General features: G+C 41.8%; 1 protein-coding gene across 1 annotated transcript in view; it reads right to left on the reverse strand.

Annotated features, from left to right (window-relative positions):
- The window catches only part of CFAP58 (cilia and flagella associated protein 58), a 2107107-nt gene that overhangs the window by 1447050 nt on the left and 639037 nt on the right, over window positions 1-21020 (reverse strand). The window contains exon 9 of the mRNA XM_044055947.1: window positions 1436-1627. Within this exon, the coding sequence (XP_043911882.1) occupies window positions 1436-1627 (192 nt within the window). The remainder of the gene's footprint in view (window positions 1-1435; window positions 1628-21020) is intronic.

The raw sequence follows: 21020 nt of genomic DNA on the forward strand, positions 1-21020 counted from the left end.
TAAAGCAGCTCACTTTGGTGGTAAAACAGCTATGAGATTGTGATGCTGAGCTCTTGATGGTTAAAGTGTTGGCACCCTTAATTTTGAAAAGCTAGCTGGCCACAGTAGGTAAGACCTAAGTAGCTTAGGCTACTATAACAGTGATCTAATGTTGAACATCAACACATTTTGACAATCGTTGTTCTCCTTTAAAGTTATTTTTTGCAGGGGGCTTGGTGGGGGTCTACCTATATACACAAATTCCAAAATATCCAAACCTCATAGAAAAGGGGATACACTGAGACACAATGATTTTAGACTTAAAAGTCCCCACTTTTGTTCATTCAGTCTCAATATCTGAGGGCTTGCACTTGCTAGTCTAGGAATTTAAACACGTTACTGGTTCTAACACTCTGATCATCTTGTATATAAAGCCTTGCAAATAAGTGAATGTCACATTCCAGCATGGACCCATTGCTATTTTCCTTTTCCACTCCTTTCCACTTTAACCTTCTCCTTTCCCTGCCAGTCTGTTCATAAATTATTTTTCCCACTGGAGCTGTGAAAGTTATCTAATTTTGAATGGTTTTATCCTGAGTGTTTTGACAAAAGCAAGTTATATCCTTACATTTCAAATGTTCACATGTCCAAAATGATATATATAATTAAAAGGCTAAATCGTAAACCTTTCAGCATAAAATAATCTTAACAGAGGTTGCACTGGATTTTATAAGTCACAGTAAGCATAGTAAATAATTTCTGTAATGTTTTGAAAATACTGCTAGCAGCATTTGGTTTACTCATCTATGACATTTTATGTGGCAAGCAATTCCATCCATGTTGTTTGGTTGTTGAGGTGTTTAATGAAATATGAGAACTATGACAATATAACTAAATAGTATATTAACAAAGATTAATATCTCTTTGGCTGTACTTAACAGGAGTTAAATATCAATGCATTTCTGTTGCCAGTTATATAGGACTGAACCTGAAATCTTTCAATAGCCTGTAAGTAACATGACTTTGCAATGATTAATGTAAATATGAACAGACAATATTAGACAGAGAAGTATAGAGAAATGCTTAGAAGCATCACTAGGGCTACAAAAATGTTACAATGATGGCAAATCATTCTTGGAGGCACATGTAAAGTGGAGGATTAGCAGTGGTGACATTCCAGTGAAGAAAATCGGGATTTATCTTGTAAATTCTATAAAAAGATGTCTAGAAATCATAACACATTGAAATTGTTGGGAAAGATTAGGAGTCAGTCCTAGCCTTCCACTAAAGTCATGAAAAATGTTCATTAAATCATTAGCTTTCTGGACAAGTGTAACTGAACAGCCAGCCTTATCTCAAAAGTAATATTGCAAAGACTGCCAAATATGTAGTCACTAGTTATATAATGGAAGAGTTAACTACATGTGAAATTAACTATGATAATGCCCTTAGTTACCTTCTGAGTGAGTTCGCTAGCTTCATTGATGTATCTGTCACGTTCCTTTTCCAGCTGATATATGATTTTCCTCTGTTTCTGTGCTTCTTCTTTATAATTCTGGATCTCCTGCTCTAAGTTTTTCTTGGATTGCTCATGAAGCTTTACTAAGTCAATCTGTTTCTGTGTGGCTCCAGCAGCCTTGAGCATGTTCTGTTATGAAAAAACATACAAAGTTCATGAGTCTACACTATATGACACATACACACACACACACACACACACACACACACACACACACACACACACACACACACACACACACACACACACACACATACACAATGCATTAATATTAAATCAGCTTTTACCTACAGACAAACTGAAAATTATTAAAATGTATATCTTTACCACACAACAGAGGAAAAAAGGTTAAGATATGTATACAAATAAGTGGTATATATAAACTATAAAAAGTGGTACAATATTAATAGTAATTAACTTCATCTTCAAATTCTGCTTGATTAAAGTATTCAACCTAAGCATATGAATATTAGGAAAACAATTACTACCGATAAAACAAAAAAGAAGACATTAAAAACAGCTTAATTGCCTAAGCTTGTGAACAATAGTAAATTAATAAAGATAAAAGAATAACAATATTTTAATAAAGGTAAAAGAATAACAGCAAATTGTTATAATTAATAAAATATATTTACTGCAAAACAAATAACTGGTCCAAAGAGTGGTCATTAATAACTAGGTCAAATCAATAGATTTCCAGGGAGCTCTTGAAATAGGGTAGAGTGAAATATTTCTGAAACCTCTGACACCCTAAATTCCAAAAGGCATAATGATTGAAAACCAAATCAAAATGAATATCTCATATTTACAACTATACTTAAACAGCTGGCAGTCCATGGGTGTATAAGTGCAATACCTGAGGTGGAAAATATGGAACAATAATGCCTTTTAGAACAGAGTACTCAGATCACAAAAAAAGAATAAATAGCATGATAATGTTAAACTTTATATGAAACCTAATAGAAACCCAGGGAAACCTTAGCAGCATCAGGTAATATACTGGTAACATAATGTACCAGCAAATAAACATGGTACTTACTTTTGCTTAAGCTGCAAACAACCAATCTCAGTGTCAAGAAACGCAAAGCAGAAGGCACTGTAATATGCCAGCTGGGGAGACCAAAGCATGAATGACATATACATAGCCTGGAAATTTTCCTCAGATGAAAGCTGTTAAGTTACCGCAGCAAGCCCTTGGTTTATAATTGTCAGCTGATTATCAACAATAACTTCAAAATCATGAACCATTTACACAAATTTATGTTTTCTGTCTTAATAGAAACCAAACAGCTAAGAACATCACAGTTGATGAATCCAGCGAAGTGGCAAGAAGACCCATAGTATCAGTTTTCATCATGTTAAACTTCAACAGATATTTAGACAGCCAAAGGTGAGCAGCATCAAAACTGTTTGCAAGGAAATACATACATGCCAGGTGTCCCAGAGGGAAGAAGAGATAGGGCTGTACGTCATCAGAATTGCAATGGTATGCTAACTCTGATATTCTAATCAGATCCCTTAAGAGCAACATAAACATTCTGAAAAGCAGTGGGTCCAAGATTGAGCTCTGTAATATTCCACCTTCTAGAGAGTGGAAGTATTAGGTATTTAAGAGCCATGTGGGCATGGCCTCATAGAAAAGGTACAAACTTAGCAATGACTGTTGAGGACAAACTATAGTAAGAATGTGGGTGATTATTTGGATACCATAATCAACAATGCCAAATACTGCAGATATCTCAAGCAAGGCCAGAACTCAATAAACGCACTGATCTCTAGCTATAAGATAAATTGTGACCATAATAACACATCTCAGCACAATGACAAAACTGAAAACTGGCTTGATAAGGCAATGCGCCTCTTGACAGTAAAACAAGACTCCAGATTTGCACTGACACCTTCCTGGCAAACTTCGACGAAGCAGCAGGTTAAGAGAGAGATTATTAGAAATCTCCCAACCTCAGCCTCCAAGAATACATTAAGCAGAATTTTAATAAAAATAATTCATACATATTTTAGGTTAACCACTGGAAAATGTTAAGGAGGAGCACCCAACATATGGGGTTTTAGAGCAAAGGAGGCTGAAGCTATATGTGGCAACTGGAAAGGAGGGATTTAATACGTAGATAAGGAAATATTACTTCTAAGATTTGGTAGCAAAGCCACGGAATGCAATGAGAAAACAAGTAATAGACTGTATATTTACAGACCTATATAGTGATATGAGGATGAGGTTGAAACAGATGGTAAATAGAAAGTACAGAGGGCCTGCTATCAATAGACCTGTTAAGATAAATGCCTTCTTCCATCTGCAACTAAACTTCCTCATAAATGAACATGTAAAGTTATGACAGGTTAAATCATCTATGTAACAAAATTCAAAGACCAAAAAACAGCCTACTTTTAGCCTGTTAATCTCATCTGAGAAAATCAACACAGTCCATTGTTGCTGTTCCACAAGTTATAACTGTTTATTTTAATTACTATTTCAAATCAAGCAGAATTATTATTTTGTAATACATCTATTTTACTTCTTTTTCTGTATCTATAGTCATGAGGATTTCCAGTCTGTATCATAGATTTCTCTTATAAGTTTATAATGTTATACATCTAAAAAAAATAAAAAAAGAAGACACAACACAGCAAGTAGAATGTTCTAAGTAAAAAAAAGAGCATGTAATACATTGAGTAATTATGCTGAAAGATTAATTTCATTGTTAGATTAAGGACACTTTAACTTACTGAATACTTAATTGATGGATTGATATAAATAGCTTGTGATAGACTGATTAAAAGATGAATAACTTACATGATCTGACTTTTTGATTTTTAAGTCTAGTACATAATAATGCCAACTGAGATATTATGACATACTTGAGGAGTATGCTGGGCACAAGAGATAATACGTGCAAAATATAAAGCTAATTATATTCTATACACCATAACCAATATGGTTCCTAATTATAAAGCATATAAATAAAACCACATGCCACTAATAAACACATGGCAATCAATACATAGATAGTCAATGAAATTTTAAAACAACACATACAGCACAGCTAGCAATATAACTAAATAAAAATGCTGGAATGGGAAATATGGGCTACAGCAGTTCATAAACATGCAGGTTGTCTTGGAGAACCCACTAATATGACTGAATGTAAACATCACAATAAAACGTATTCAAAAACAAATCTAACTATTAAGAATGGTTGAATCCACACTTTGAGTTATTCAGAATTCTATAGGAAAAGGGAGTACAGAGTAGAAAGGCAACTTAGAGAAAAAATATACAAGGAGCTTAAAGACATGGGCAGCCCTGGATGGATGTGGGTGGCCATTGTTGGCTTTCCCATCCTGGGGCAGGGGAGAGAGGTAGACTTGGCTCACATCTTGGCTGACGGCTGTTGGGAGCACTAGGTGTTGTGACATCAGAGTTTAGGCCTGTGGAGGATGAGCTGCCATAGTAGAAATGCACATGCTAGAGAAATCAGCATGTGGAAACATGCTTCTTGTAGTAGGCAGTAGACAGCAAGCAGCAGAGCTCAGAAAGCTTCTAAGAGGAAGAGGACATCAACAAAAGTGATGGGTAAGGCCACTCCATGGGATCACCAAGCTGGTGCACACCCTGCCACCTGATTTTCACCACAAGGACATATGGGCCAATATCCATGTAAGACAGAATGGATTATAGGATTCTTGCCTAGGCCGAGGGATGCCTGGTTTCTAACCCACAGAACAAATGGGCTGACTACCTGAAGGTAAGGGAACCAATAGACAGAGTCATGTTGAGATGCAAAAAAAGGAAAAATGATGTTTGAAAAGAATGGTGTTCTAAGTGGAGTAGCTGAAATACTAGCTGTTTGATGATTAACAATGTAAAGTATAATAGAGTAAATTATAAGATTTCCCATTCCAACTACAATAAGTAAGGCAGCAGACCAGAACAGGTCCTGCTCTTCACAGTGTGAACATGAAGTATTATTAATTTCTGATTTCAAAGAGGAAAAATGATTCAGATTTTCTTATCTTCAGTTGTTCTATTATTAGTGAATGGGAAATCACGAGAGACAAGTATTAAAATACTTTCAGCCATGAACAAAAATTTGGACCTTTTTTTTCCAGCAATAAACTCCTGCTATAAACTGTTTGCCAAACAAGAATGTAAATCCAGTCTTATCCAATGAAAATGACAGGAATGTTGTCTCCAATTCTGCAAGAAGTTATGAAAGAAATTTTAAACATGAATCAGAAGCTCACTGAATTTAAAGAAGCAACAATCTCAAATACAAATATTTTGGTATTTCTTTCTGAATAACTGGATACTTTAAATAAAAAAAAAAAAAACAGTATGTCAGAAACCTTGAACTCCAACCAAAAAGAACACTTTACTACACAGTGGTTAAATGTGTTCATCTTACATTAAAGCCATCATCAGAACCATGAATAAAAACTAGAACTAAACCTTTAAATGAATTAAAAAGACACACTCCCAAATAGCAACCAATCCAGTATAACAATTGCTAACATCAGAAAAATAGTTGAAGAATTAAAGGAACAGTCATGAAAAAACATCAACATGTGAAAAAATATATAAAGAGCATGCTCTTTCCGTACAAAATAATAACATAAAGAGAAAACACAGCAAGTGTAGAACAAGTATGCACTTAACAAGTCACAATTTGTTAAATCTTCTTTTAAGTTCACTGGAAATAGAAATGTTGTTAAGGTCAGGAAAGTTAGTTGCATCCAGCCTTGATTGCCAAAAGATTTCATAGTGTAAAAGTTTATTTTGCTAGTCAGCTGCGAATGCAGTTACTTGAACCTGTTCCAAAACAAAAAACAAGAACTTGTTGAATCCCTTACAGACACTGGAATGTCTGACTAATGCATTTTTGTTGTCTTTACACTGGATGCTATAAATATGTTGGTATATCCTTTTATTTAAGGCATTTTTAGTCTTGCTTGTATAAAAAGCAGAACAGGATGTGCATGACGCCAGGTATACAACTCTTTCAGATAAACAGTTGTATGTACCAGTGGTATTAGTTGTCTTGATTTTATTCAACAAGGAACCATTGCAATATTGGTCATATATGAGCACTGGTGACACTGCCCACATTTCCTCGTAGACACATGCCCCTTAGAACAGACAGGCTTCGCAAGGATGCATTTTATATTAGGCTTGTTTTTATAAGTAAAGGAGAGGGGTCCTGCAAAATGTAATTTAGTCTCACTATCACACTGTAAAAGAAACCAAATTTTCCTCAAACTTTTCTCTCTTTTGCATCAAGTGTATAGTGTTGAACCATATTAGCATGCCTATTGAAAAGCATATGGTTTTGTAAACCATCCTCCTTGATGCAAATCATTCAGGATAATGGGTACATATTTGTTTCTCTCTGACCAAACCTCTTCATGTAACTTGTCAAGAAGAGAAGCTGGGTAGCCGCAGACCAAATATCTTGATATGAATGTATTTAACTGTTGTAAACAAACAGAATCATCAGAGGTCAGGTGGGAGGTTCTGATATACTGGCTTTTTACAACCCCCTTCTTCTGATGAAAGGGGAGACAGCTTGTAAAAGAAAGAAATGTATTGCAGAATGTTTTCTGTATTTCTGTGTTGTGAATCATCCACCAGGTCACTTCCTGATTTCAATATCAAGGTGGGTCATGTATTCCTTGTTTAAACTGTAAGCAAATTTCAAGAATGAGGTACAGTTTTGCAGTTGATTAATAAATTCCTTCAAGTCATTTAGTGTACCTTCCCATATAATCGACAAATCATTAAGGAACCTAAAATAGCCAGCACACCTGCTGAATAAAGGGAGTCTGAACACTGTTTCAAGCTCCCATCTTAGAAGCACTGCGTTAGCAAATACAGGGGCACACACAGCCCCAATAGCTACTCCGAGCTGCTGTTTATATTACTCTCCATCAAAAGACAAAATAAATTGTTGTTCAAAACTATGTCCATGAACTAACTCATGAACCAAACAGGTGTCAACATCAGTGAGGGAGACGTATTTAAGCCCAATTTCACCAAACTATTCTAGACCCAGGTCATGTGGTATGACGGTGAAAAGGTTTTGTATGTCACAAGTCATCAGCATACAGTTTAAACGGGTTCTGGCGTGGAGATCCCGTGACAAATGCCCGTGAGCTACAATGCCGAAACCAGAAGGCTGCAGCACTGCTAGATCATACAGAAGTGTGGCCGAAAGAGAGAGATACGTTGTGGGAATCCACACAGTCAGGAAAACTAGCAAATTGAGACGTTCCCTAAAGTAGATAAGCGAGCTGTCACCCGACAGTGGAAACAGCCGCGCTACACAGGTGATCAGCAGAACAAGTGGCTAAAATGTCTGAACACGGTTAAAGCCACAAAGCAGCTTACCTGTTGCCCTGCACAAGCATACAAACCCCCCACACACAACCCGTACATTAAACCGTGTTGAGGGAAGCTGTGAGGAAAAGCCAAAAAAGCTGCAGCCGCTGCTGAGAGATACAGTAGTACATGCGCACTGTCGCTAATACAGAAGTGACAACACCACAAGCATCCCTGCCTATACCCCCCAACAGAACAGATTGTCACAGACAACCCTGAGCTTTGCAGAATATGTTTGGCCCATATACCACATAATTGTGGCCATCTGGCAAAGTAGTGGAACATCATTGAAGAGTGCAGGTAGAAAATAATGACAGACATTTGAGTTTCAGACTTCATGCCCATCAGAAAATTCATGCTAATGCAAAACCTGTTATTCTATCAACTTACTAAGTTTTTTAAGAGCAAGATGTAAACAGTGTCCTTGTTTGTACTACTGTTATTATTGGGTTTTCCACATTACCTACCCAAACAGCTTGTGAGGTATGCCTGCAACAGAGACACTGTCCTGCCAGAGCCTTCCTAGTGCAGTGGCAGGTGGAAACATGTCAACCCTGATAATCACAGACTATCTACCCAACAGTGTGAAAGCAACCACTGTAGAAGGAAACACTGACACACAGGAGTATCAACTCCCCTCCCAGTCCACAGCAGCATGTGTGTATTGTGGGTGCTGCCAAACACATCCAATGGTTGTTGCAGATGGGGTATGCAGATATGTAGACCCATGTAGGCAGAAAAGGATGCTACACAAGGATACCTCCCTATGTAACCTCTGTCTCTGAAATTGATACTGGGCCCCACACCCTGATTGGCCAGCAGCAATAGCTGGGAGTTAAAGGGGACCTGTGCAGTACATGCAGAACCTGTCATGCAAGCAAGCTGGGTAGACTCCTACTAGACTACAATCACTTGTCAATCCCACGGCTGTGTTAACTGCACACTGAAAATCCCTAGCAGGACAGGTATTATGAGCAAGGTGGTGTGTATACAGCTGCACAGGGCCACTGTGGCAGGCAGCACTTATTCAGAGGGTACAACACAAGGTGGTATACAGCAACATACCCAAAGTCTGATAGTGGCTTGTACCGAAGTTGTGACTATATTCTGTTCCCTGCTACACTGGATGTGATGGATACCGAGAGGCCATCTACAAGTAGTGTTATCATGATGGAATCTGTGTACCTGTATAGCCCTGGTCAGCTTGGTAACAGATACAGCACAGTGCACAGCCAATGGGACAAACCAATGCTGGTAATGGAGGGATACCTCTACAATTTAGAGTGTGAAGCACCACCTAAACGGTACTGGGCATGTATTGGGCGGAGATTAAAGGCCTGCAGAGGTCATGCCATCACTGTTCGCCAAGATGAGGGGGAAGAACTGCCACACCAGCATGGCCCAGATACAACAACAGCCCAAGTGGCCACACTGCGAGCAGAACTACGGCAGAGAGCGGTAACCGGCAATGAACTGCCAAGTCTGGTAATGCAGAGTGTCCTAGGCACAGCGGATGACAATGTAGTACAAGAGATGCCTTGCTGTGCCACCCTGTGTCGTAGCATCACCAGGGTATGGCAGAGGGCAGAGGATCCATGTCCACACCTCCAGCAACATTTGCGGATATCGATGTCAGGCAGTATCCACTCCGTAGTGGCAGCTTTATCCTCCGCAGAAAGTCTGATATGGATGGGACTGATTCCTTGGTTCTACTAACTACAGCACAGAATCTGGCAGATCTGTGCAGGTCAGACATCATTCTTGGGGATGGCATCTTCCCAACACGGGCTGATATATGCCATTAGCTGTATACGTTACATGGATGTATAGGCATCCCCACCTCAGCAAGGATTGTCCCCCTGGTGTTCTGTCTCATGACATGGAAATCACAGTCAACATACAACAATATGTGGGAGATACTGAAGAGTATGGCTGCAGATCAGGGATGCACCTTGGCTCCACAGTACATTATGACTGATTTTGAGAAGGTAGCAATCCATGCCAGATGAAAGGCATTCCCTAAGAGTATTCTGAAGGGGTACCTATTCCATTTTGCACAGATCATTTGGTGCCAAATCCAGCATCACCACCTTGTGGCCCTCTATGGTACGGACACTGCTTTTTCAATAGCCATCCGCAAGCTGATTGCGTTGGCATTCCTACCACTGGAAGATGTTATCCCCACATTTCTGGACATTATGGCTACCTTACCTGCTGTGCAAAGCCTATAGGTGTATTTCTGGACTATCATTATGTGCATGCCTGACCACGGAAGTATGCATCCCGCTGCTCAGCACAGCAATGCCTGCTATCTTCCTACCCTTTGAAATTTTGGAATGTGTGTGATGTCTCTGACATGGACTTCCCGCGGACTAATAACCAGGTGGAGGCATGGCATCGTTGGCTGAAGGTGTTACTTGGCCGCCCTGCAGTGCAGCTGTCTAATCTTCTGTCTGTTCTGCAACAGGAACAGAACCTGACAGATACCCGAAGGGAGTCACTTTTGAGGGGGAAGCCTGTGACACCATGTAGGAAGGCTATTGTTGTAAGGGAGTGTCGCCTAAAGCACATCTTGCAACATAAGTGTGACTACAGTGATGTGCAGGATTTTCTACATGCTGTGGCACATTTCTACAAGTTGTGAATATATTTGGGTTTAGTACGCACCAAGCACTACACACATCACTATACATGTTGTGTTAATAAAGGCTTTGCCCATAGCACACTGGTTTCACAGTACCACTTTCATGCCCACTTGGCATCCTGTGATGGCCACACGTTCGACTGACAGTCGCACATGGTGGCTTCTGTGGGGGGGGTGCAGAGTGTGTCACTGTGGGGGAGTTGTGTCTGCCACCTGTGGTTAGGGTGCAGGGGGTTCCTCTATTCCCACAGGGAATTGTCCACAGGCATTTGTCACTGCAGCTAAACTGCCAACCTGCCATGTGTCCACATCCATCTGTCTCACAGGGGGTGTTGCACCACTTAGGAGCATGAACCCAGTTTAAGCCCACATCAGTGTCCTTCAATTTGTTCAGAAGGTCCCAAGAATCACAAATAATATGTGGGAATAAAATGAACAATTTTTGAATTTCTGATCAACAAATTTTGCCAGAGGTTCTGTAACTGAGCGATTGGCAGCCACGATATGGCATAAAGGAGGGTCTGTCATACTAGAATGAATTTTAGGAATACCAAAAATCTTTGGAATAATGGGGTGTTCAACTCTAAGGTAATTGTAAAGACCTTGTGAGATTGTATCAAAAAGTAATAATTCATCAAGAGCCACCTTGATGGCTCTGTAGGAAATGTTAATCTCATTGATAGAAACAATACTATATACTTCATCACTGTAAAGGAGGTTATTCATACAGCCTGCATAATCTAGCCACTCCATAATGACTAGACCCCCATCCTTACTGGGTTTCATGCACCCGATATTTTCATTTTGTTTGATATTATTAAGAGTCTGTCTGTCTTCCACAGTCAAGTGGATTTTTTTTTGTTTCTCTTACCACCAAGTAATTGTTGAATTTCTTTTTCACATGCTTTATCATATACATTAACCACTGGGTACAAAGGGGATTGGCCACGCTTTTCCTTTTGTACCCATTGGGTAAATTAACTTAACACTAGATTCATCTGTGTCCCCAAATAAAATCTGAAAGTTCAGTCTGTGGGAGAAAAGCTTTAAATCAAGAAGGGTATCCTCAACATTGGCCCTGGATGAAGGGATGAAATTAAAACCCTTCAAAAATAGATTGGAGCCAATCGTCATGTCTCCTCTCCTCCTCCCAACAAATTCCAACACATGTGAGAGATGCAACCATATAGCCAAACTGGAGGCTAAGCTCTCTCAACTCAGTACTGGCGTAACCAGTCAGGAGGAGAAGGAAACCACACTCACTACAATTCCAGTCTCACATAGACCTACCACGACAACAAACCAAACACATAAACACACAAAAACATACTCGGAGGCTCTAAATAAAAATCTGCCTAAGCAGCAGAGACCTCCAAAGCAGACACCCAAGCAACCGCTACCCCAAAACAAAACACATGCAACACATAACTCACAAAGCCAGTGTGCGAACAGTCACAGCCCTTAAGGCTAAACAACACACCTGATACACTTGTAATAGGTGACTCTATTGTCAGGCACACTGACGTCCCGCTCACCAGGCTGAACAAGGAGAGGGTCACGGTGAGCTGCCTGTCGAGCTAGGATCCACCACATAACACAAGCACTCAGGTCACTCCAAGGCAAGTACAAATATGACTCAGTCATTGTCCATGCTGGTGTGAATGACCTGAGACGTACCTCCCTGGACTACATGAAAAGAGACATAGAGGAGCTCTCTGAGCATGTAGCCCAGGCCGGTATGACCCTGACCTTGAGTAGCATCTTACCCTCACCAAGAATGATGCCACAATATGAAGACAAGATGATCAATTTCAACAATTGGCTTAAGTGTTGGTGTCATTCAAAGGGGATCCAATGCCTGTCAGCCTGGGATGACATGCTCAACAAGCCACGATGCTTCGCTAGGGACGGCTTGCACCTGTCACCCTGGGCTTTTGGATATTGGCAAAGGCTCTTGCTACCCCCATAGTGCCTTTTTAGGCAAGGCTCAAAAGACAAACCCACCTCCATAGGTATCACAAGGGATAAGAAACTAAGAGTAATGCTACTCAATGCCAGAAGTCTAAACCTCAAGATGCACGCACTCAAAACTCTCCTTAGCATGGAGAACATCGATATCTGTGCAGTAACAGAAACCTGGTTCAAGGCTCCGAGAGCACCCCAGCACTACCAGATTATACCTCATACCATGCTTTTCGGCCCCAAAACTTGGACCGAACCACAAAAGGAGGGGGAGTATCAATATTCGTCAAAGATACCCACACCTCCAGGTTGGTGGCACAGCACGAAGCATCAGAGACTATCCATGTGCAACTAACTGTGGGTAAAACTGCCTTCCAGTTTATAGCCTGCTACAGACCACCCTCCCAAACACAGGAACCCCACTTGGCCTTCCTGAGAATACTGGAAAATATGAAGGTCTCTCCAAACACCATTATATTGGGCGACTTCAACTACCCAAACATAGACTGGGAGCATTACTCTAGCTCCAACACCCTAGCCCAAAGGTTCCTAGAATTTATAAACTCAAATTCTATGGAACAACTTGTTACCACTTCCACAAGAGGGGAAAACAGACTGGACCTGATCATCACCAACATGGGGACACTATGCTCCAGACCAGAAGTGTATCCCTCACTGGTAAGATCAGACCATAAACTAATCTCACTGGATATTCACATCCCGACCCCACCCCCTGCCCAGAAAACCACAGTGAAAAACTTCTCTAAAGCAAATTTCACATGCCTCAAAACTGAGGCGAAATCCTTCAAAGCTCCCGGGCCTGTGGAAAATACGGCCCAGACCGCAGAATCCTTTATAAACGCATTCTATGAACACCTTCAGGAATGCATGGATCATGCAATCCCAAATAAAACCAAGACCCAATCCTCCAAAGGCAGACGTCCTGTCTGGTGGACCCCAGCCATAAACAAACTATACAATAGAAGGAGGAAGCTACTACATGATAGAGCAAAATCCCAAAAAGGGAAGGCATCTCTGATCAGTATTAGCAAAAAACTACGGGCACTCATAAAATCATCTAAGGCCAGCTTCGAGAGAAAAATTGCACAGGGCACTAAGGATAATCACAAGGCTTTCTTTAGTTATGTTAGGAACCTGGGTGGGAATTCCCAGATATGCTCAGAATTAGTCCAAAATGACAACAAATACACCGAGCCCACAGACATTGCCAACATCCTAGCTGACAGGTTCAGTGCAAACTTTTCCCCCCTCTCCCCACCAAAAGGGCAAATATCTATCCCAACAGAGTGCTGCCCCTCTGACATCTCAGATGCTCAGGTAAGAGCCGCCCTCTCCAAAGCAAAAAACACAGCATCAATGGGACCAGATGGTGTCCCGGGCTGCGTCCTACATGAACTCCAAGAAGAGCTAAACCCAAACATAAAACTACTGTTCAATCTTAGCCTTACTACAGGATATGTACCCAAAGAGTGGCGTACAGCAACAGTGGTCCCTCTCCACAAAGGTGGTGCCTCAACGGATCCTGGAAACTATCGCCCCATAAGCCTGACTAGCTTGGTCTGCAAAGCTATGGAAAGGATCATCATGGACCTCATAAATAAAGATATTGGAGACCTACAGACACGGGATCCTACCCAGTTTGGCTTTGTTAAGGGCAGATCCTGCCTCTTAAACCTGGTCGATTTCTTTGAAACAGTCACCAAGGCCATTGACGAGGGGAAGGTGGTCCACACAGCCTACCTGGACCTCGCAAAAGCCTTCGATACAATACCCCACTCGGGCATTATAGATAAGCTCACCAGCTTAAATATAAACCCCTATGTCACTAGATGGGTTGCAAACTGGCTCAAGGACAGAACCCACATGGTTAGAATTGCTGGAGCCATGTCAGACTCCAAACCAGTTACAAGTGGCGTCCCACAAGGCTCAGTCCTGGGACCTCTCTTGTTCGGTATATATTTCTCGGTGGTACAGGCCAACACAGAAGGACTGTGGCTGACCAAGTTCGCAGATGACTGCAAACTGGGTGCCATAATCAACTCTCCATCCGACACAAGCATTCTCCAAAAGGGCCTCATAGAAACAGACAACTGGTGCCAGAGCCATGGCCTCAAGCTAAACGCCAAAAAGTGTATAGTCATCCCCTTTGGCAAAAACAAAGTGCCCACAAATTACCACATAGGTGGTAATCCATTAAGTACAGAAGAAGTCATTAGGGACCTGGGGACCCAAGTTGATAGCAATCTCTCATTTGACAACCTCGTGGCCAAAGTGGTTAGAAAAACATTTTATATAGCCCACCTAATCATGAAGGGATTCACATCTAGATCAGGGGAGGTCATCGTACCTCTTTACTCATCCCTCATCAGGCCCATAATTGAGTACAATGCCCCTTTTGGGATGTACCTTACCAGACACCTGCAGCAACTGGAAAGACCCCAAAAGTACCTCACCAAGAGGATCAAAGGGCTCAAACAGATGCCATATGCTGCCCGGTTAAAGAAACTCCAGCTCTACTCAGTGGCATACCGCCTGCTCAGAGGCGATCTGTGCCTGACGTATAAAGCCATGTCCAACCCAGAATTAATGGACATGCTGCACCTCAGAAAATCCAAATCCCATCGAGCTACGCGCTCGAGAGACTTGAACCTCAGCACTGAAATAAATAGGACATGCTGGAGGGACAGATTCATAACCCAGAGGCTCCCTTCACTCTGGAATAAAATCCCAGTCCAGGTTAGGCAGAGTCCCACATTGACTCTCTTCAAGAGGAATCTTGATGAGTGGATGGGAGATTGTATGTTTACCCCGGCTATCACATCTGTGTCACTGTTAGACAGAGGCACAGTATACTAACCTCAAAAAATGCATAGCAAAATTAATTTAAAATGGGTGGCGAAAGCCAAACACACTCTGGCTAGGCTTATAAATGCCCTAGGGCAGATAGCCTAGTATGAACCTATGAACCTATGTCTGTATAATTGTAAATGTTAAACCAAAAAAAGGAAGTAATGCTTACAGTACCTGAGGAAAGACAGCCAGTGAATTTCTGGGTAAGAGATCCAAAAGTCACCACCTATGGGGTTGATTTGTTTGTTCATTTGTGTTCTTCCACCTCCTTCCTCTGCCACAGGAGCTGTTGTTCACCGAGGTGTACACTTTGGTCAATTGTTTGTTGACCAACATCTCTGATCTCCTTGGTGTAATCTCTTCTAAAGGGATGTCAGAGCCTGGAATATCATCACTGCTGTCCCTAGGATAGGCATCACTGGTAGACACTGTGGAAAATTCCTTATGTACACTCCCAGAAGGTTTCTGGTATACTGTTCTCTTCTAATATTCTAAATCATCTCTTGAAAATTTCTTATCTTTCCTGTTCCCCAGGTGAACTAGTCTGTTGTCAACTGACTGAAACACCTTGCTGAAGTCTGTTTTATGTTTGCAAAATTCCAGATTTGCAGTAATGGATTCAACTAATTTGGTAATCTCCTGTTTATATCGTGTCATACATCTATCATTTTCCTTAATGAGCAATCGTGCAAGCTTGATGCCTCTTCAATCAAAAAAATTCTAATAGTTCAAAATGAAATGGGGAGTCTTCCTCCACACCTTGTGGGAACTTCCAAAGATGAAGTCCCTTAGGATCATGAAGTCTTTTGACACTCTCTCTCAGAAAATAATTATTGAGTTGCAGTGACTTGAATTTGTATAAACTTTTGTCAAATGCTGATATCTGTTCATGTAAAGACAGGTAGTGCCCATCAGGTGAATGAATATATTCCTTCTGGTTGGTGTGTTCCATTTTGTCCAACTACTTATGTAGATGTATAGTGCAAGAAAAATCATCAATGTAATCAAAAGCAGGTCCAGTGCTGTTAATGGCAGTCTCATTCACAGGATGGAATGAGGCCTGATCCCTGTGTACAATGCCACCATCTGCTCTGAAATCACTGCAGCCATGATCAATTTGTGAAAGAGTCTATGTGAGTTGCTGGATTAGCAAAGTCAAATTCCCTGGTTCCAGTGCATTTAAAATGGGGGCTTCCTGGAATAATTCCTAGGAGTTGGAAGCTGACATAACCAGAACCACTCAGTAAAGATCAGTAATACAAACAAAAAAACACAGTAAAATCTGGAACTGGAGGTAAAAACAAATTGAAATAAACTACAAAAATGGCCAGTATGTCAGAAACCTTGAACTTCAGCCAAAAAGAACACTTTATTACACCACAGGTAAGCGCTTTCGTCTCACATTAAAGAAATCATCAGAACCATGAATATAACCTCAGTTTATTGCTTTATTTGTAAGGCTCTATGTATTATTTTTTTCAGCTTTGTATTTTCTGGGTTGAACCATGTTTGTCATTGGCTGGGGGTGGGTATATATAGCCTAACCATGAATATGTTTGTGATGCTGTTTCACTGAGGAAGGCTGGGTAGCCAAAACCAGTCTGAATAAAGTATTTTATTTATTTACTTTATTTTGTCTACAAGTGCCTTATGTACTCTTTATGCTGGCCTTTGGTGTTTTGAAATGTTCATGGTTTGGCCGTGCATTCCGTACTTGCAGAGCGTTTTGTAGTCTTTTAACCTGAAAGGACCAATGTAGGTCTTGCACCTTTAAAAGTGTTAAAATAAATAGTAGAAGGCTCCAATGTAAATTTAGAGTTGATGGTCACTCTCCTTGTTTCTTTTAGGAAGGGTTCCCAACAGGGAGTGGTAGGCAATAGTGTTGGTACTAATGCTGGTGCTAGCAAAAAACAAGCAAAAAAATGTCTGATATCTGCTAACACTTAAATCTATAGAAGGTAAGTACAACTCCCAACAGGTGGATGGAGAAAGAGACGTTTTAATGTTTTAGCTATCTCTTCTAAAATATATACTGTTATGGTAAGTATGTTATACAGTTGTACTACTTTCTTCAGGGAGGATCACGGCAATAATAAATCATAGCATTTTGATTTACTTCCAAGCAATACCTGATTGTTCTTGACAGGTAGACAGTTATAATTTCCTCTACTCTACATTGCAGCCATGCCAACAATTGCCTTAATCTTGGACTATGCTTCCTGCTTGTAGTTTTTGGAGAACACATGGAAAATAGCCAAGGTGGCAGCTTCTAAAATATGTTATATAGAACCATTTCTAACATAAAACTGCTGAAGTTGCTATTGCTCTAGCATAATAGTGCCCAAAAAATGTTTGATGTACTTACCATAACAGAAGGCAAGCAAAGCCTCTGCATTTTTACAAGAGACAAGTCACGCAAAGGAGACTTCTTTCCAAAGACAAGAGTTCTCCTGGTATAGTATCATAGCTGCTTGTGCACATAAAGTACGTCTAAAAGATGTGTCTCTGCATATATCCTATGGGCACTGATACAGGAGATTTAATGTATTGTACACTGAAGACTCCAACTTGGGTGGGTCTTTCTTGCATTTTTTTTAATGAATGGTTTACCTGTACGACCTTTTTACCCTTTAAGTAGGTTTTCACTAAGTAGGATAAACAACTGCAATCTGGATGGATTGTTTCAGAGAAACTTATATGACCACTCTAGGCACAAAAGAGTGATTTGATTTAAGAAATTTAAATGTGCAAAACTGTGTAAGGTGGTATGCATAAGGGATACATAATTCAGAAATCAATCTGTCTGATATAAAATAATAAAAGATTCTTGCTAAGACAAGAATTTGATATCTAATTAATTAGCTGGCTCAAAAGGAGGCAAGTTTACTTTTTGAGCATGAAGTTCAAATTCCATGGGAAAATATCCCCGGGATTCATGTACCTTGCGCCAGACGGATGCATAGCGTAGGCGTTACAACGCCAGATATGGCCGCCGAGTGATTCAGGTACGATCCAATTCCACGTGCACTACCGGCGTGCGCCGGATTTGTGCCGCCTCCGGTGTAGGTATGTTAAATACCCCATGTGCGGTGTTGCACCATGCAAATGAAGGCAGATAGCGATCCACGAAGTGGCGCAGGCGTAGCATAAGGGCACGGCAATGTAAACCAACAAAAACGGTTTACATTTACCCAAACATGACATAGGAGTAACGGAACGCTATCAACGTCAGGTATCATAGTGTTGCCACATGCCAATGGTGAAAGACACAGAGAATGTCAAAAGAAAACATGCACAACATGTAAATAATGACATAAATGGTATGTCCACAGAAACACACAGCAGAACCCCAGGACATGTCCGCGGAAGGTGCTAAACAATGAAATAATATGACAATGTCATAAAAGAGCAGTGTAATACACATCAGCTTCACAGCCACAATACACAATGGTATGCATGGAAAGCCACATCCACGGTGCAAGGGTTGCCAAGGAGTCGCGGCAGTGTTCGGCGCGGTAACTATGAATTAGTAGTCAATGCCATGCAAATGAGGCAGATGATACTGAATCGCAAAACCCCCACCGGCGTAAGGCTGTACCAAACGGCGCAGCGGTAATACACCGAGGAGTGGCTCAGAGGGAATACATGTCAACCGCAGAGGGGTGTGCCACTGTAGGAGGAAGCACATTGGAGCCCAGCAAACATGGGCTGTACATTGCACAGCACAGCAGCAGGACCGGCGTGTTGGGAAATAGTTGAGCTGAGAGCACACAATGCGCGCAGAGATGCATATGCACGAGGATGACTACGTTCCCGTAACCCAGTCATGTGACGCCCGCCCCGTCAACAACAACGGATACAGGAAGGTGATGCTGTGAATATGAGGAAATGCGGAAGCAGTGTAATCGGAGTAGTAATGAGCAATCAACAGTAATCAACCCACGAAGGCCAACTGGCGGCAGCTGACAACTCTGCAAGCAGAAACCTGCAAAACGGGATAGGGGAGGCATATGAATGCAAAGAAAGTAGGGGAGGTATCAGATTACAAAGAGTGAAGACCTGACACAGCAGAGCCAAGTAGACAGGCAGCATAACGGCGGCACACAAAACGCACGATATGCCATGTCCCAGAAACCACACATGACAGGGCTCTGCAGGATGCATGCCAGGAAATAGTAGGTGCAACGTGCAGAAACAGTAAGGTAAGTTCGAAATCTAAACCAATGCAGGCAAGAGTAATGCAACACCAAAGGCAACAACGTTGCAGTGCCAATGGTAAAACACGGAAGATAATCCACAGATACGGCCGCACAGACACACCCTATGACATCACCGGGTGTACAGCACAACAGTATAAAGTGGGAACGCACACAACACACAGCCGTGTATTCCCAAACGCCGCACTCTAGGTGTAAACACACGGGGAACTTTTAAAATGTTCATGTTGGGTGCCGCCGTGGCCGTGATCCATCAGCATGTGTTAGAGACAGACAGAGTTGTGGAGGAGGGTGCCGACAACTACCGTAGGCCTCAGAGGAGAAGGAGAGTGTTCAGACCAAGGGTAACCTACCAGGGGCTACAAGACCTGGAGATAGTAGAACGTTACAGGGTGGATAGGGACACTTTACAGCAAATAGCGGAGCTGTGCCGGCCACGCCTGAGAACAAGAAACAACAGGGGGGAGCCCATCCCAGTGGACACAAAGGTATGTGTAAGCTTGCGAATACTGGCCACAGGTACCTTTCAAAGGCCAACTGGGGATATAATGGGTATCTCACAGGTATCAGCATCCAGGGTACTACACCAGTTTCTGGATGCCATGTTACCACATGCCAATGAGCATATATACTTCCCCAGATCTCAGGAGGAGTTGGCTAGCAATATGCGCCACTTCCACCGTGTGGCACAATACCCATTGGTACTGGGTGCGATAGACTGTACGCACATACAAATCAAGTCACCACCTGGGGAGCAGGGTAGATGCTACATAAACCGCAAGGGATTCCCCTCCATCAATTGCCAGGTCGTGTGCAATGCGCAGGGCATTATCATGGATGTGTGTGCTGGCAGCCCTGGAAGCTACCACGACTCCCATATCTGGCATGCCTGACAGCTGTATCAGGTATTCGCCAGGGGGGACATCCCACAAGGCCACCTTGTGGGGGATGCTGGCTATGCACTGGAGCCGTGGATGATGACTCCCATCAGAAATGCACACACACACATGCAAGAACGCCATAATGAGGCACACGCACAAACCAGAATAATCACAGAGCATGTGTTTGGGATGCTGAAATCACGGTTCCGGTGCTTGGATACATCCGGTGAAGCCTTGCAGTACTCTCCAGGCACATGTGCCCACATATTCATAGTATGTGCCATGCTACATAATATGATCCTGCAGAAGCAGCTGCTGCAGGGACATAATGGTGAAGGGCCACAAAGCCCACCACAACTGCTGCCAAGGCCAGTACAGGCACAGAGGGTTCAGGACCATGAACACACTGTGCCAGCCCCAGTAGGCAGACGGAGGCGTACCCAATATGCCTATGCCCTGGCAAAGAGGGAACGTATAGCACATACTCTGACAGCGTAGGCCCCATGGACTGACACCTCCCTACCTGCACACACAGTGAAATGGACGGCACACAAAC

This window comes from Protopterus annectens, chromosome 14.part0, assembly GCF_019279795.1.
Source record: "Protopterus annectens isolate FY-2018-M chromosome 14.part0, PAN1.0, whole genome shotgun sequence".
NCBI lineage: Eukaryota > Metazoa > Chordata > Ceratodontiformes > Protopteridae > Protopterus > Protopterus annectens.